Here is an 18070-nt window from a genome sequence, read left to right on the forward strand (position 1 = left end):
TGTTTCCTAGGGATCACTGGCTTGATAAAAGGACTGATTCTCTTGAGGATATGTTTCAAGAGTTTGTTGGTTGTGCACAGTAGTGATACTGTCCTATAGTTTCCCATGTCAAAGCTTACCGGTTTGAGTATTACAGCGACCATCACCTCTTGCCATGCTTTTGGTGTGCATCTTGATCCCATGGTTTTCGTGTACAGTTTCACCAGCTATTGGAGTCCTTTGGGGCCTAGATGATGGAGAAATTCTGGGAGGATACTATCTCCACTGGCTGCCTTCCGTTTCTTCATTGCTGTTAACCCCTCCTTCACGTCATCTATGCTAAAAGTAGTAGGGGCTTGTATGGGGATTGATATTATACTTGAAGATTAACCTCTTGTTTGATGTCTTTTGTCAAGAGGTCCATTTGTATTTTCTACTAATTTAGAAGCTATGGAGTTGGGATGGTGTTTTGTGGTCCAGTATTCAGCTGGATTAGCAGCTCCAAGGCATAATAAGGCCCAGGCAAGTCAACTAGAGTATGTGAAGTTCAGACCTTCAACACACTCAATTTACCTTTGGCATCTGGCTAAATCTAGAGACTCTAGCAGGGCCTTCACAACCTGTGGGTTGCCTGACCAATTGTACAGTCAGAGCTGGTTGTGGGTCTGTTTAGTCCACTAGCAAGTATATTCCCCTGGAAACCCCAGGGGATACTTTGCTTGGTGGCAGTAATCAGGAGGCTAGTGAACCAGTGATAAAATTCTGGTGTCTCAAGGATTTGGGTCACCGCTTTTTTTAACAGCTTTCCTGTAGCAGACCAAGTCAACTTTGGCTACGTTCCATCGTGGGATCTGTTTAAGCAAACTCGCAGGGATCCTGATGCCGACATAAGTAATGATGGGACTATGTTGGCTGTTGGGGAAGTCGGGGAGTATATACATGGAGTATGCTCCTATTTAGATCATTGAACATGATGGTGAGATCTGGGTTATTGCTAGTGAGCTGAGTGGAAGGCTGCTCACTGTTTGAGATCGAAGGCCAGTTGTAGACCATCTGTGAACATCCAGTCCATAAGGTCTTTGCTGTCAGCTTCATTTGCGTCATAACCCTGCATAGCATGGTGGCTGCTAAAGTCATCAGTGTACAGGGCTGGGATTGGTGCACTCGGGAGTGCTGGCTTCAGCCATTCCAAATTAGGGGCTTTGTATACGTTGGTAATGTTCAACTCCCCTATTTTGATGGAAGTAGTGTAAGTGGCTTTTTCTTCAGTTGGGTGTAAGACATTGAAATCTGTGATGGTGTTCTTCACTTATATAGCTAGGCCATATTTCAGATGGTGTTTTCCACATATATATATATATATATAGCTAAGCCATATTTTGGATGGTAATGGCTAGTCATAGGTTTCTTGTTATCTATGTATACGATAGCGGCTGGCCTGTTGGCCATTGGAGACATGAGTTTCTTGGAGCATAAGGACATCAATGTTATGCTTCTTCAGAATATTTGCAACATACTTGCACTTCATCCAGGGAAGTCCCTCAGTGTTGCGTTGGAGGATCCTTGTTTCAGGACCTTTCCAGCATGTTACTTGGCCCTGAAAAGAGCTGTTGAATTGCTGTGCTGAAAGATCGGGAGATCAGTCGTCAGGTTGATGGCATTAGTCATGATTTCTCACTTAATGGAGTAGGCCACATGAAGGCTGCCATCTTACCCAAGTCTACAATGTCAACCTACTTACTTCCTTCATCACTTGAAAAGTAAATATCAGAAAGGTGTTTTTGTTTTGTATTTTGTATCTTGAAAGAAATAAGACAAAGTACCACAGGGAAAAAAGTACCAATTGTGTTGGTTGCAATAACCAGCTGTGTACTAGGGCTGTGCAACGCTTTGGGTGGTGATTTGATTCGGAGGAGATTTGGCTCAGTTCAGTGGCCAAATCTCTGAATCATATTGGGGACCAATTGAAAGGTCCGAATCGATTCAAAGCTCTCCAAATCTTCAGAAAAGATTTGGAGAGCTTTGATTCAGGCAGTCCCTGGTGGCTGCAGCAGGAAGCTGCAGCCGGACTCTGAGCTAGTAAGTAGGGGCAGGGTAGGGGACCATGGGGGGACCCCTGCCAGCCCCCAGCCCGCCCCCAGCCCCTGCCTGCTCCTCCAGCTCCCCCTCCCCCCCCCCCCCCCCATGGCTGCCCCACCTGCCTCAGCTCCCGGTACTTTAAAAAAAGCCCCGGTGCTCACTGAGTGCTGCCGATTGGGGGGGGGGGGGCAATCCCTTCTGCCCTCACGCCACATGGGGGGCTTTGCACGAGCCCACTGCCCCACTCCCTCAGCCTTGCCATGGGTGCCCTGTCCAGGCCAGCTCTGGCCCTTTAAGGAAAAAAAAGCAAAACAGAAAAGCCCTGGGACTCGCCACTCCTGCAGTGGCCTCGGGGCTTCAGGGAGCTCATGCAGAGCCCCCCATGTGGTGTGGGGCAGCAGGGATCTCCCCCCGCCGGCAGGAACGGTGAGTGTGAGACTTTTCTTGGGTGTTTTTTCCTTAAAGGGCTGGAGTTGGCCCAGGTGGGGCACCCATGGGGGGGCTGGTGGAATGAGGGGGGCTCGTGCAGAGCTCCCCATGCAGCGTGGGGCAGTAAGGGGCAGCAGGGATCGCCCCCCACAGCTGTACCTGGTGATCCGGAACTTTTTTTTTTCCCTCCAAAGAGCCGGGAGCTGGGGCAGCCATTGCCGGGCTGGGGGAGCAGGCAGGAGATGGACCTGGTTGATTCAGCCGAACAGTAATTCGAATCACCAACTTGAATCACTGTCCCCCGAATTGGCAGAATCCGAAGCGAGTATTAGCCGCTTCGCACGGGCCTATTGTGTACCACCTGGTATACCTGTGACTCTTCTGGAGAATAGGCTACTATGACTCTTAATATTTATGCTAGCTCAGCTAAATGCTACAATCTTTCATGACCAGGAATTAAGATCCTTATTCAATTTTGTTTCTTATTTCTTCAAATGTTCTTCTCAGTAACTGGAAAAACTGGAGAATTTTTTTTGGTGAAATTTGCAGTTGTGCTTGAGGATTAGAGGTAGTTCAGAATTTTTCTTACTTTCAATTGTGTTTCCATTGCATTATAACCCAGGGTCCTGGTTTTCACTGTTTAAAAATCTATAATTCTCTGATTAAAAACCTCTAAATCTGCATTTTTCCATAATTAAAATGAAGTGTCACTATATATATAGGTATCAGTTTAACACAATATTTTATTGATATATTTACAATTTTAAAGCAGTTTGGCCCTTTGCTCACCAGGACATTGATCCAGCGGCAGTTGTCCCATCCCACTTCCCTTCCCCCACTTTGTGGTGTGGACCAGTCCTGTATGCCAGTACCCTGCCCATGCCTTTGCCCCTTACTCCCAACCCACAGCCCTCCAGTCCTGCTGGTGCTCCTCAGCCCCCACCCACAGCCCCCCACCAGAGCTATGGGGCCAGGGACCCAGCCTGCAAGGGGAAACCCACAGTTTCTCGCATTTTTCTCCTAAAATGAGAAAATCCAGTGTTTGACTGCTAAAGAAAATGAATTACTATGTTTTCCTTTTCTCAAATATTAGTAAATTTCACCCTACCATATTCCACCCCCCCCCACCCCCCCATTTGTTAGTGCTTTAATAGGAGCACTTGCTTCATGTAGGTAAGACTGAAGCAAATCAGAAATCTCACCATCTGTTCTAGAAAATGTAATCCCTGAATTAGTTGAATCTTATTTAATTAAAACTAAATTTAAATGAACTAAACGGAGATATCCTGTTAAATGTACATTGCCAAAGTAAAAATAATGTATATTTTAAAAGTCTTAAATTGAGATTTTTACCAACATATCTTGGTTTGCTAATGTGAAATACACCTTAAAAATTATATATTAAAAAAATCCTCTCTCTGTATGTCTGTGTAATGCTTTATTCGTACTCTGATTGGTAGTCTAAAACAACTAATCAGAGTGCTCCCAGAGCGTTGCAGACAGGAGGCGGTGGTGATGGGGTTGAGTGGGGTGGGGGGAGGGTGCAGCACAACAGGGTGCTGGGTGGCTGTGGCTGCCACCACATATAAGCTTCCCCCTCCCCCATTCCTGGGAGCTGCCACCGGTGCAGGATGGAGCAGCAGGGGGTGGGGGTGCACGGGGCTGCACGGGGTGTGTGGGGGGGTGGGGGAGCCATTTGCTAGTACGATAAATATTTTTCTAATAAGACAAATAACTTGCTTGTGAAGTTGAGAACATTTGCTTGAGAACTCTCCCCGCACCCCCTGCCTTGTAATTTACTTTGCCTCAACCTAGGCCAGTGACAGACGTTACAAAGTTGTGATGGGATCTGATGTACAATCCCAGTAATTGGGCCTTCTGCCATATCACATGTGTATGGTAGGAGGTGTGATGGTGGGATTGAGCAGAAGATCCCATCACACCATATTGCTGGTGCAGGGCAGCCTGGGATTATGATCCAGGGCTCCCTCTGCACTGGTAATCTTTTTTCCTGTGGCTAGGAGTTCTGTCAGTCGACAGAGCCCCCAGTCACGGGATCATGGTATGCCCCCATGGCTGGGAGCTCCAGTCAGCTGATGGGGCTTCCAGCCACAGGGTGTGCCATGGGCCCTCATGGCAGGGAGCTCCAAACACTGTCAGGGCTTCCACTTGAGAGAGTACATGGCACTGGGAGCTCCAAACACTGATAGGAGCCCTGGCAGTTACTTGAGCCACAGGGCATACCAAGTGTCCTGTGTTTGGGAACCTCAGCAGTGTTTGGAGCTCCCAGCTGCAGGGGCCCATGGTGCACTGCTGCAGGGGGGGAGGCCCTGCACCCTTGCACCTGGGAACTCCAATCACTGCCAGGGCTTCTAGACACAAGGCACACCTTGCACTCTCACAGCTGGGTATCCTCAAAGTGTTCAGAGCTCCCAGACACAGTGCATATCACGCTCATGGGTCATGGCGTGAGGTGCAGCCAGACTGAGAGCCCATCAGGTGTGTGACTCGGTCCCTGCTGGGTGTGTGGCATGACCAGGACTGAGAACCCCCGTGGGGCCCAGGGGTTTCACACGCCCAGTCCTTAATGGTTACGGCAGCTTCAGTCCCCAGGACTCAGGGATTTCACATTGGGCATAGTGCACCCCTGAGGTGGGAGCCTTGTCAGCTGACGGGGCTCACAGCCTCAGGGAAGACCCTGTTTATGTGTACAAATTAAAGCTCGATGCCAACCAGCTAAAAAGTTACTACACATTTTGAAGTCTAGCTTAATAGCTGGTTAAAGCTTTTTATTGTGCAATGGCTACCTTGCATGTCTGGCTGGTCTTAAGGTAATTGTACAGTTAACCCAGGGGTGGGCAAAATATGGCCTGCGGGCTGGATACGGCCCATGGAGGGTCTTTGTCTGGCCCATGGCAGGTCCCTTCAGTCCCACCTGACCCAGGCACCATCTAGCTGTGATGTGTCCTGCCACCCCCTGGGCACCCAGCAGGGCTGGAGCGACTCTCCAGCTAGATTGCCTTTCTAGACAGTCAGGAGGCGATGGCTCCTGGCTGCCGTTGCCACTGGCTCCAGCCCTGTGGTACTGGTGGGGACTCGGGCATGTAGCCCCACCCTGCCCCGTGCTTGCTCCAGCGCTGAGCATTAGCGATGGCCAGGCAGAAACTGTTGCTCAGTGTGGGGGGAAAGCAGCCTCTCCCCCTTACTGCTGCCGGACCCTTCCTGCTGCAGCTGCCCAGAGCCCATGCTGGGCAGCCCAGAAGTAGCGGTGATGACAGCAGAGACTCAGGGCAGCCCAGGACAGGCTCCAGGTGGCTACAGGAGGAAGGGCCCCGGTGGGGCACCCATGCCTAGAAAGGCAGTCCAGCCACAGAGCCTACCTCAGCCCCGCTGCGTGCCCAAGGGGCTGCAGGACACACCATGGGCAGAGAGCGCCTGGGTCAGATGGGACTGAGGGACCTGCCACGGGCCAGACAAAGACCCTCCATGGGCTGGAAGGAGCCACTGCTGCCTGGGCTGCCTAAAAAGGAACCGCCCCAACCCTGCTGCATGCCCAGAAGATGGCAGGACGTACCATGCGTGGGTGGTGTGGACCAGGTGCACAGCGGTTTGAGGTCGGAGCTGTGTATGTGGCTTCCAGCTGATCTGATCCAGCCAGAGTGAGTCCAGAGCAGGCGTGGGGTGGGGGTGGGGCTGGGGCTGCCTGCTGTTGCCAGTGGTGGAGAGGCGCAGGCTCCAGGCTTTTGCAGGGTGGGGGTGGGTGCTGACCAGCTCAGGGAGGCACATGTAAGGGGCTCCCATGCACATCCTACCATACCCACAGACCTTCCCCCGCAAACCCCACAACCACACCTCCCCCACACACGCAATCACACACCCCACAGACACCGCACCCACCCACACACCCCATATATACCCCCATACACACACTGCCGACCACCCTCCCCACCACACACACATCCCCACAAATGCACCCCCCACAGGTCCCCAATACCCACCCACCCCACATACACACACAACATAATATACAATATACAGGAGTAAGACTTCATTTTGAGATTATGCAATCACCTCTGTATATGCAGTGCAAACGCACACAAATCAGGACAAATATATATTTTTAAATAAAATTAAAATATGTTATTGTCAATATTTGATTTTTAGTATATCTGTTGTTTTTCCAGTTCCAAGATGGCAAACCCCCTTCCAAAAAAGAATATTTCTAGGGCAAGGGGAGGGATTTCTGGTGGCATAGGTTAGGGGGCAGGACTTCTGGTGACCAGGGGGCAGGGCTACCCTTTTTGCCCCTGGTAGCTCACTAAAACTTGTTAAACGTTGCTCCGGCTGAAATAATTGCCTGCCCCTGAATTAACCAGTTAATTGTGCAGTACCTGTAACATATAGAGGGGGCCTCATTGTGTTAGATCCAAAGCTAAGCAAGTATTGGCAACTCTAGCTGAGTTCATGTCGAGTTTTTGTCATGGTACAAATGAAGATGCAAGGTTCTAGGGATGTTAGTCATAATAGAGCAGGGGATTTACACTGTTCTGTTCCTGATACAAGAGATCTTGCTGAAAGATGCACTTTTTTCAGGACCCAAAGCTTGTTTTTACTCTTCTTAGTTCAATTAACTAATCTTAACTATGTTAGATGTTTCACAACCTCTTTTAAACTGTGGTGATCCTTCTGAATGGTTATGTAACCCATGAAAAGTAACTAAATAAATCAAAATGTTTTTATGACTTTCTCTAGACCAAAGTTATTTTCTTCTTTTATAAAGAATATTTGCAATAGTGACACACGATATGTAAAGGAATATTAAAGTTCACAGTTTATTTTCTGCAGGGCTGTTGGTTGTAGCCATGTTGGTCTAAGTACATAGGCAGGCAAGGTTCGTTGGGTAGATGTGATACCTTTTTTTAGACCAACTAAGTAGTTGGAAAAAATATTCTTTGCAGGCTTTCAGCGTTTGTGACCGAAAGCTTGCAAAGAACGTTTTTTCCAACTATTTAGTTGGTCTTATATAAAATATCACATCTACACAAAGAACCTTGCCTGCAATTTATTTTCTAGAATTTATACCTACAGTTTATTCAGTAGAAGTTCTGATTCTCCAATTACTCTATTTCAGGATATTGATTGGGTACAGACTGAGAAACATGTGTTTGAACAGGCATCCAGTAACCCATTCCTAGTTGGTTTACATTCATGCTTTCAAACGACAAGTCGGTAAGAAAGATGTATATTTTGTGGATATTGCCTGTATGTATGTGTATCAATACAGAATTTATGGGGTTAAGTTGCTTAAATGGATAAATAAATATGAATAAGAGTATCTTCATAAAAAAAAGAAAGAAAGAAAGGAACGGGACGTCCGTTATTTGAGCCATTTTTGTAAACTCCGGCTTAAGAATGTTTCTCTTGAGTTTTCTTCACATCTAATATGTTTAAGCTGGGCTCATGGGCTGGATCTGGCCCACAGCTGAGGGGTAAATGGCATATGGCAGCAGCAGCCACAGGAAGAGTACTCCCAGGGTCCTTCTGCCTGCTGCTTGCAGGTTGTCTCAGTGCATTTCTGTGCCATGTTCCAACTCATGACACCCCACTTCATGTACAGTTCCTGGTAATGCCCTAGCCCTACCTGTTCTCTACTCTCACCACTGAATTTTTCCCTCAACATGGCCATCAGCCACAGATATTCGCAGCCCTTGATAGTGATGGTAAATGGAGGCCGTGGGGGGAGTGTGCTAGAGAGTAGGGAGTGCCAAAGTAGTAGATTGGTGGCCCACCCTACATAAATAGTTGCCAACCCCTGGCTTAAGCAGTAAAATACAGAAAAATAACTCATCTCAGATTATGCATATAAAAAGGTACTAATATTTAAAAGCAATTAAGCATTTATTGACTGCTTACTCAGATGAACTGAAGTCCTTTTTCAGTCTGTGCTTTTTTTTCTTGGATGCCAGAGTGATGAAAGTATAAAAATAATCATTAATAAATAATGACTATATATAGGTCAGATATACTTCTTTATTAGTGGTTCTCAACCTTTTTGGACTCAAGGCACCCTTCATTAGGCTCGAGGCAAGGACAGTCCTGAGCCTGTTCTTATCTGCTTAGTGTATCTGCTAATCTCCTCACGTCTCACTTATGCCCTTGCATCTTGTCACCCTTCAAAGCATCTGGCAGCACTCCAGGGTTCCATGCACCTTGGTGGAGAATCATTGATCAATATGTATTAAAATGTCTTTTAGTTGTCCAGATTATTTATACAGCAAATTTCTCTTTTGTAATTCATATTGGTAGGTAGCATGTGCTTCTTAAAAAGTGTTGTATTTTGTACTAAGATGCATCCAAATGTGCTTTATTGACAAATAAGTCAATTGAATAATATAGCAGCATTTGGTTTTAGATTAAAAGAATAAATGGACAAATTATTAGAATATTGTAAAGTCTAGATGTATTCTAAAACAAAAAAAAATCAAAACTTTCTAAAAAGCACATGTATGAATGTTCAGTAGGCTGGGTTTTCTTGTGCTTATTTTTCAGTGGAGCAGTTTAATAATTCTTCCTTCTAATGATCTCAAAGCACAATGAGAACAATAACCAACAGCCATGTTCACTTTCTGAACTGGTTCACACAGTAACAAGTTTTTCAAAACTAAGTAACTGCAGTTCCTGTAACTGTTCACTTGCTTAAAAAGCAATAAACTTGATTTTTTTTTTTAACATAGCATTTTGTGGATATATTTTAGCCTGACTTACGTACATATCTAATAAAAAGAAGCACCCATCCTTTGCTCCCAAGGTACCTTCTCAATTTCTAAATATAGAGCCATGACACACATCAATCTTGCAATCCCTCTGCCTCACCACCCACTATTAATCCATATCATATGTTCACAGCAACCAGCAATAACCCAGCAGCAAATAAACGTTGGATATTCCCTTCCTACCATAACATTCTCATTTTCTCTTAGTAGGAATAAATTATCTCTACAGAATGCCCTGACGGTCATTAACTAGGGTTGTTATGACCAGGGAGAAGAAATGAGCTCCAAAGCTGACCTGGAAAAAAATTTATAAAAATAGTGTTTTTACAGCTTTATAATGTACAAAAAAAGGACCTAAAGGATATATTTATTATTTTTTTTTATTTCTGATTGCCCTTATTTTAGAAATGTCAGGAATATGAGTACCATCCTCCCTTGATTGTTACGTTTAAGAGTTTTCTGGATGTCTGAGGGACATATTGACAGGACAGGTCATCTGAGTTAAATGGTCACAAAAATAAACAGCGTTTATTATTTTAAATATTTAGTTTTCAAGTCCAATCCCCTTTCTTTTCTAATCTTACCATTGTGTTATAATTTTGTCATTTCACTAATACCAAGTTTTCACTATACCTGTCTTAGACCTGAAAGTCTAATTTAAAAAACAAAAAGGAAGGGAGAGAGGGCAGACTTTATAAAGAAAAAGAAAAAAGTTTTGGTTTTGGATTGGTTGAGTTTTGTTAGTTTTTCAACCTATACTGTAAGAAAAAACTTACAATTTGGGTCATGACAAATTAACTTTTGTTCAAGTACCTCAAACAATTTTAATTTGGTTTGGACTTTATCTGTCTCTTGAACTTGACTTTAGTTAACATTTTAAACTTAATATATAGTTGTTTAAGAGGGTATTCTCTGGGTGGTATAAATGGACTCTTCTATATCTGTGCTTTACCAGTCTTAGAATTGGGTAAGCATCAAGGGAGACATTTTCCAAATAGGTGTGATGAGAGAATGGTAAAGAGAGGCATTTTTAAATCATGTAAAAATTGGGAACATAAGGAAAAGCTGCTTCTCAGATAGCTTCAACTTTCATAAAAAGCACTTGCTCAAAATGTTTCGAAACTGAAGGTCTCTTTGACCTTGGCAAGTTTGCCTGGATCACATTTTCCCACAGATGAAATGTTCCCTCTAGAATGTAATGTCTTTTCATATGGCTGATCATTCCACTTATATGCTGTATCCTACCTAATGCATTTTATCTTGTTTGTTGAGGAGACATTTTTAAAACTCGGTCTATAAAGCAGCCAATAAGCCCAGATACTAAAGCCTGACTATAAATGGATCTCCCATTGACTTCATTGGGTATACCATAATATATATATATGAAATGGACCCATAATGGATGTAGAAATTTCTTCACATATCAGGACATTAAACCATTTCTGATTATAGTGTTCTGTGCTAAGAAATATAGCATAATTATAAAGCAGAACCATCCCCAACTATATTATCCCAGCCAAGGCTTTGTCTATCCAGGTCTTAAAACCTTGAAGGATGGAGATTCCACCACTTCTCTGGGTAACCTGCTCCAGTGATACACTACCCTCCTTGTGAGGAAGATTTTCCTAATATCCAACCTAAACTTCCCTTGCTGCAACTTGAAACAATTGCTCCTTGTTCTTGTCACCTGCCGCCACTGAGAACAGTCCAGCTCCATCCTCTTTGCACTTGTCCTTATTGAACTTCATGAGATTTCTTTTGGTCGAATCCTCCAATTTGTCTAGGTCTCTTTGAATCCTGGCCTTACCCTCCAGTGTATCTACTACTCCCATCAGCTCAGTTAAATCTACAGATTTACTGAGGGTGCACTCCCCATCCCATCTTCCAGGTTGTTGATGAAGATATTGAGCAAAACTGACCTCAGGACCAACCCCTGAGTCACTTGACTTGATACAGGCTGTCAACTAGATATCAAGCCATTGACTACTACCCTTTGAGCTTGACGATCCAGCCAGTTTTCTATCCACCTTAGAGTCCATTCATCAAACCCATATTTCCTTAGCTTGGTTGCAAGAATGCTGTGGGAGACTATCAAAAGCCATGCAGAAGTCAATGTATATGGTATTTTCAAACTTTTCTACTGGCAAAGGTCTTTGTAAAGTCAGAAGGGGGAGATTCAGTTATTCTAGATGCTCCTTTTGGCTGCACCAAATTTAAGTTCCACTTCTGATGAATAATTGTCACACCTGAACTTAGACATTTAGTCTTTGTACAGAGGCTATGCAGACCAGGCATACTACTTGTGGAATTTAAAACATATTTCTCATAGCACAGGATGAAGAGCTCATAGATTGCTCTATTAGGCATATATTTAGAACTGTTTTTATTTTTATGTCTGCATATTTGCTGGAACAGGGCAACTTAACTGGTGGGCCACAAGGGGTTAATTTGTGGCACCCAGGCTCTCTATTCAGGTGTCACTTACTAGGCCTGTGTGAAGCCGCTACTATTTGCTTCAGATTCAGCCAATTCGGGGGACAGTGATTTGATTCAGTGATTTGAATCACTGTCCTGAATCGATTCAGCCGCTGCCAAGTCGGCCGAATCTCTGAATCAAACAGGCCCCATCCCCTGCCCACTTTCCCAGTCCCATCAATGGCTGCTCTGCCCGGCCCCAGCCTCCCAGCTCTTTAAAAAATAAATAAATAAAAAGTCTGGCACTCACCGGCTGCTCCCAGGCAGAGGAGTGATCCACACTACCCTGTGCTGCATGGTGGGCTCTGTCACGAGCCCCCACCCGCTCTCCCAGCCCCAGCACCTGGCACTTTAAAAAAAGAAAAAAAGCGGCAGGGGTGATCCCCACTACCACCCAGTGCCCCATGTTGCATGGGGAGCTCTGCCACGAGACCGCAGAAGCCCCAACAGCTGCTGCAGCAGCTGGTGAGTGCAGGCTTTTTTTCCCCCCTTTTTTTTTCTTTAAAGAACTGGGAGCTGGGACCAGGTGGGGCAGCTACTGACGGGGCTGGGAGAGTGGGCAGGGGATGGGGGTTCGTGGCACAGCCCCCCTACTCAGTGCATGGCAGTGAGGGGCAACAGGGATCACGTCCCCTGCCTGGCAGGAGCCAGTGAGTGCAGGGTTTTTGTTTGTGTGTTTTTTTTTTAAAGAACCAGGAGCTGGAACCGGATGGGGTAGCCACTGACGGGGCTGGGAGAGTGGACAGGGCTCAGGGGGTGCTCAGGGGACCTGAGGGAGCAGGCAGGGGATGGGGCCTGGTGGGGGGCCCCCCCATTGTCCCCTCCCTCTGCCTCCAGCGCCCCCACCCCCTACTTACCGGCATGGAGTCTGGGTCCAGATCTCTGTGGCAGCAAGTAGGGACTGCCTAAATCTCCGAAGCTCTCTGAATCTTTTCCAAATCAATTCGGAGAGCTTCAAATTGATTCGGACCTTTTTATTCATCTCCCGATTAGATTTGAATTCGGAGATTCAACTGCCAAATCGGGCCGAATCTCCTCTGAATCGAATCAGCACCCAAAGCTTCGCACAGCCCTGTCACTTACCCCATCACTCTCCTGCTTTTGCCGCTAGGGTCTCCAGGCTCCCCTCCCTCCTCTCGTTTGTTTCCTGCACCTGTCCCTGGGGTCAGAATAAGGCAAGATAGCCTGTGGGCTCAGGGTACCTGGGATGCTCATGTGGTGCAGCACAGCACAGCTGCTCACATGTGGCCCCCAGCCACTCAGAAATTGGACAGGCCTGTGCTAAAACATCTGTTTGGGGGATGATTTGTTTGAATCATATGTGATATGAGTCATCAGAACCATTTTGCATCACATTTAGTAGTTTTAAAAGATGGGCGTGTTTTTCTGTTGCTTTGGTTGTTTTTAAAAGAATAACAGAAAAGATAACATCAAGTTTCAGATGAAGTTTTGGAGAATTTAGGAGGAAACTTTATTTTTCAAATGTGAAGCTGTTCATACTTCATGCCTTTCCTGATTTAAAAATAATCAACTTAAAACAGTATTCTGTATATGGCAATAACTCATACCACATATTGGTGTAGTAGTAGTAGTAACAGTAGTAAACTGTGTCAAATTATTATTATACAATTGATCCTTTCTTAGTGAAAAATAATAAATTATCATCAAGTGAGAATTTTTAAAGCAAGCTGTGGTATTTATTTTCTTATGGATGTTTTTTCTGCTTCATTCCATTTTCTGTGCCAGAGAAATACAGCTATTCAGTAGCTTTACAGTGATAAGACATGATACTACTGTTCCAAGTTCCATAAGACAGTCATTGCAGTCTGTATCACTCATTTGATATGATATAGTCACTAAAATAAGATGTTTTCACAGTACTAATGTTGTTTTTAAAATTAATATCTGCTTTGCTCCTGCTTTTATTTATGATAGATAAATTCAAAGCTAAAGTATTTATCATCTTCCTGCCTGTCACACTCATATGACTATTTCATAGATTTTATAGACATTAGGGCTAGAAGGGGCCTTGGAAGATTGAGTCCAGACCCCTGCCCCAGGGGCAGGAAGCCAGCTGGGGTCACAGGATCCTAGCAAGATAAGCATCCAGTTGACTCTTAAAGGAATCCAGAGTAGGTTCTTGACTATATCTCGTTCCCTTGTTTTTATCTCTGAATAAGTTAAGATTTTTAAAGAATATATTTTCATACTGTATTTAAGAAGTAGTGATTTTGTATTAATAGCCAAAAGTAGAACTCTGCTACTTTAAGTAACTTCTAATATCCTTTTCATATATTTGGGTAATTATTCAGGGTTCAAGCCAAATACAGACCTGGTGTAAACAGCTTCACCTCCATTAAGTTCAGTCCTGTTCCTTCATTTGTATTCCTCTGCTAAGGAATTCATATATCTACTATTTAATGATGGTATATCACTTGTATACTATAGACATGGGTGTATTATAAATCAAATAAATATTTTTTGGGGGGGTTTGAAATAGTTATTTCTGATCTAACTTTAAGATTAAACCTCTTATATAAGAGAGGGCAATTTAGAGGTAAGAATTTGGAAATTAAGGGTCATCACAATTTTTTCCCTTGAAAACGTCCTTGGATTTAATTTATTTTATTTTATTTTCAGGTTGTTCCTTGTCATAGAGTATGTAAATGGGGGAGACCTCATGTTTCATATGCAACGGCAAAGAAAACTTCCTGAAGAACATGCAAGGTATTCTATTAATGCATTGATGAATGTACTAATTCTCTTAGTGTTATTACTTAGCACAACATAAAAAAATTAATTACAAAACTTAAATGACAGCAAGACATTTGCAAGGGAGATTGTGATCTTGACATTTCAAAAGTAAAAATCATGTTCTTAAGATTAGAATGCAGTGCACACTTGAGAGAGAAAGCACTTTTGTATAAGACAGGGGATATGCATTTAAAGAAAAAAGCAAAACCATAAATCAGTTGATAATAAAAAACATTCATTATTACTGCTATGTATTCAGTAAACTGGTCTCTGAAATGCACTTCTGATTGAGGATTGAATTCTTTAAGTGAATCTCAATGAAGTGGCTCTGTACCAAACCTCAAATGGGGGTATAATTAAGGAGAAGTAAACGCCTCTCTTGCAAGCCTTGGCACTACAGATAAATGTCAGTACGGTAGACATGATGTAGACTTTAGTATTCTAGTCCTGAAGCTGGTTAACAGTTTGTCAGGTTCATGTAAATATTTAGAATAAAGAACAAATTTCTTCATATAATCTGATTTTATCAAATATAATAAAATTGAAAAAAAAATACTTGCCATACTTAACTATAGAGAGTAGATGTACTTGTTTTGATCATAAGAGCCCCCTTATGATTGAATTGGCTTTGTTATCCTCTCTCTAGGTAAAAGCTAAACTGATGTTAGCTCTTTTATTAACTGTCTTCCTTCTGTTTCAAAAATTCATTGGCATTTTCAAGTGTTACCAACTGTATGTGATTCCCCTAATGGACAGGTTGGTTTTTCTCCTTTTTATTTAAGATTTTATGCTGCTGAAATTTGTATTGCTCTAAACTTTCTACATGAAAGAGGAATAATCTACAGAGATTTAAAACTAGACAATGTTCTTCTAGACGCAGAGGGTCATATCAAGTTAACAGATTATGGCATGTGCAAGGTAGGATTTTTTTTATTTCTCACTGATTTTTTTCACCAAAGTGTTTCCCTGTTTTCTTAGATATGGATTTTCTTAAACCTTTGGTCCCCACCCTTTGCTTTGCACTGCAAGCAGCATATTATTCTGTCCCTGTCAACCTCCATTTTAATTTTCCAATTTTCTGTGGTCACAAGCAGGGTAGGAGGGTCTCGTGGGCAATGTGTTGCTCAGGAGACATGCTTTGGAGACCACTGCCCCAGATGTACACAGGATAAGTGAGCCCAGAATTTGCTTCTTAAAATGCAGTTAAATCCTGAAAACTGACTTCTAAAAAATGAAACTTTCTTACTTAGTGAATTTTCTTTTCGTATGAGTTCCACTTCATGCACTGACTTTTGGGCTAAAATGAGTTATTTTATTTAGCTTTTGTTAGTCCTGGAGATTCAGAATTACTATCCAAAAAGTCCTGAAAAGCTCAATGCCTTACCTTCTCATTCATTGTCAACAAATTTAACCAACAGCTAGATCTACAAAGGAACTTAGGTGTTGTGCATTAGAGCATTGCAACACCTAATATTTTAGAACTGGCTACCAAGAGACAAATTCTCAGTCTTATGTGACTCTAGGCCTACATTATAAACTTAGGATCAAAGAGTCCTGCTTTTATATTTCCACAGTTCCATTGAAGAAATGTAATTGTTACTAGCCTTTATTTTTGGATACTGAAGTCACTGGGATTCCATGGTTGGTTAGTATTTGACCCTTGTATTTGGTGCAGGTCAAGTCTGATATGTCCTCAATTAGAAAATTAACACTGCCCTTCTAGGGGGATGGCCTTGACTAACTTATATACTGGATATTTAATGTTTACACTCCTGTGAACTTGATTTCTATTAGCCTTCTCAATTATCAGGTCTTATGGGGAAGAGGTCTTCTATATTTTTACATACACAATTTCTCTATTGAAAATTTGTAGCATGACTGCATTAGCACTGCAACCTTCTAGTATTTAATCACATCATGCAAAGTTTTGGTCCAAAATGGTTGATAAATGTGACATTTACCTTAAGGGACTCTACAAAAGGTATTAGCAGTCTCATTTTAAAATGCTGCAGTGTAAAAAGCAAAGATTGAGGAACTTGAGCAAATTAATGATTTAGAGAGACCAGAAACTTTTAAGGAACTTGCAGTGGGTATTAAAATGTTCATCTCCTCACTTGCTGGTTTTACTCCTTTGGCATACATACAGTAAGATGAGTATGTCAGGCCCCTGACCTATGTTACAGTTAAGATGTGATTCACCAGTCAATCGCATCTTCAAGTGCAACTTGGCAATACATTCAGCTGCAGCTTAAAGTGAAACCAGCCACAAAATTATTACACAAAAAGTATATAATAATGTTGTCAGTGATTTCCTTCATGCCTTAAAATGAATGTGTAGCTGGGTGGACTGCATAGGGGCTTGAAAAGGCTGCAGTGTTCCTGCCAGCCACCAACCAGCTGATTGGCAGCAGCATCAAGGTTGTACTGAGACTAGAATGGGCCCTGATGCAATCCCTGCTCGCTGCTGATCAACCGATGAGAGGCAGCATCAGGGCAGCATGGGGTTTGGAATGGTGGCCAGCAGGGACTGCACCAGGGTCCATTCCAGCCCCAGTGCAGTCCTGATCCAGTTGCCAATCAGTTGAGTGGTGGCTGGCCCCACGGACTTGAATTGGCCCTGTGGGTCCCTGTAGCAAACTGACAATCAGCTGATTGTCGGGCAACACTGATGCAGAGGGAGCCCAGGACCATGATCTTGGGGTCACCCTGTATTGGCAAGTAAGGTATGATTGAGATCTGATCCATGATCCCTAAGTCGCATGTCCTGCTATGCACATGTGACATGGCAGGAGGCTCAATTGTTGGAATCAAGGATCAGATCCCATCATGCCTTTAAATGAACATCTGTCAGTGGCCTCAGGTATTTCCTTGTGACAGACAAATCCTCAAACTTGCAGTACAGCTAGCACTTCTTTGACAATTTCAGAGAGCCCAAGGATTGATTGGAACGTATAATTTGAAACTACCTTACCAATATTTCCTTTAGTTCATGATTAAAGCACATTAGTAATGGGGCAGTATAAAGAAGCTTACATTGTCACTTACATTGAGAAAACAAAAACTATCTTTAGTCTCAGAAAACAATTATGTTAACATACATTTAAAAAGTGTTCTTGTGTTGTTTAAGCAATAAAAGCACCTTTGAAACATATTAAGGCTAATGATATTGCATGGTGCAGCCCTAGAAAAACTCACAAGCCAGTCATGAACCTTGAGCACTTCTGGAAGGTATCTTGTCACTGTCTTAATCTTCTGGAATTGCATTTTTGCACGGAGGAGTCTTGGACTCCCAAATCCGTGTCTTCAAAACCTGGTTGAAAGGAAGTTCCTGTAAGTAGAACTCTACTTTCAATATTAAATTGGTTTATTCCTTTAGGAGGGATTAGGCCCTGGTGACACTACAAGCACTTTTTGTGGAACGCCAAATTACATTGCACCAGAGATCCTCAGAGGAGAAGAATATGGTAAGGCAATGCATAAACGGTAACAATTTAATTGCAATGAATCCCAAGTTCAAGTTCTGATATCAGGCTGCTATGGATATTTTAATTAGGCTTACATATTTTTTTATTTCATTATGT

General features: G+C 43.2%; 1 protein-coding gene across 3 annotated transcripts in view; it reads left to right on the plus strand.

Annotated features, from left to right (window-relative positions):
- Window positions 1–18070, plus strand: part of PRKCZ (protein kinase C zeta) — a 214881-nt gene that overhangs the window by 168521 nt on the left and 28290 nt on the right. For all 3 annotated transcript variants that reach the window (XM_006265119.4, XM_059716597.1, XM_019493969.2), the window contains 4 exons: window positions 7619–7716; window positions 14376–14462; window positions 15272–15407; window positions 17866–17953. In XM_006265119.4, the coding sequence (XP_006265181.1) occupies window positions 7619–7716; window positions 14376–14462; window positions 15272–15407; window positions 17866–17953 (409 nt within the window). The remainder of the gene's footprint in view (window positions 1–7618; window positions 7717–14375; window positions 14463–15271; window positions 15408–17865; window positions 17954–18070) is intronic.

This window comes from Alligator mississippiensis, chromosome 13, assembly GCF_030867095.1.
Source record: "Alligator mississippiensis isolate rAllMis1 chromosome 13, rAllMis1, whole genome shotgun sequence".
Taxonomy (NCBI): domain Eukaryota; kingdom Metazoa; phylum Chordata; order Crocodylia; family Alligatoridae; genus Alligator; species Alligator mississippiensis.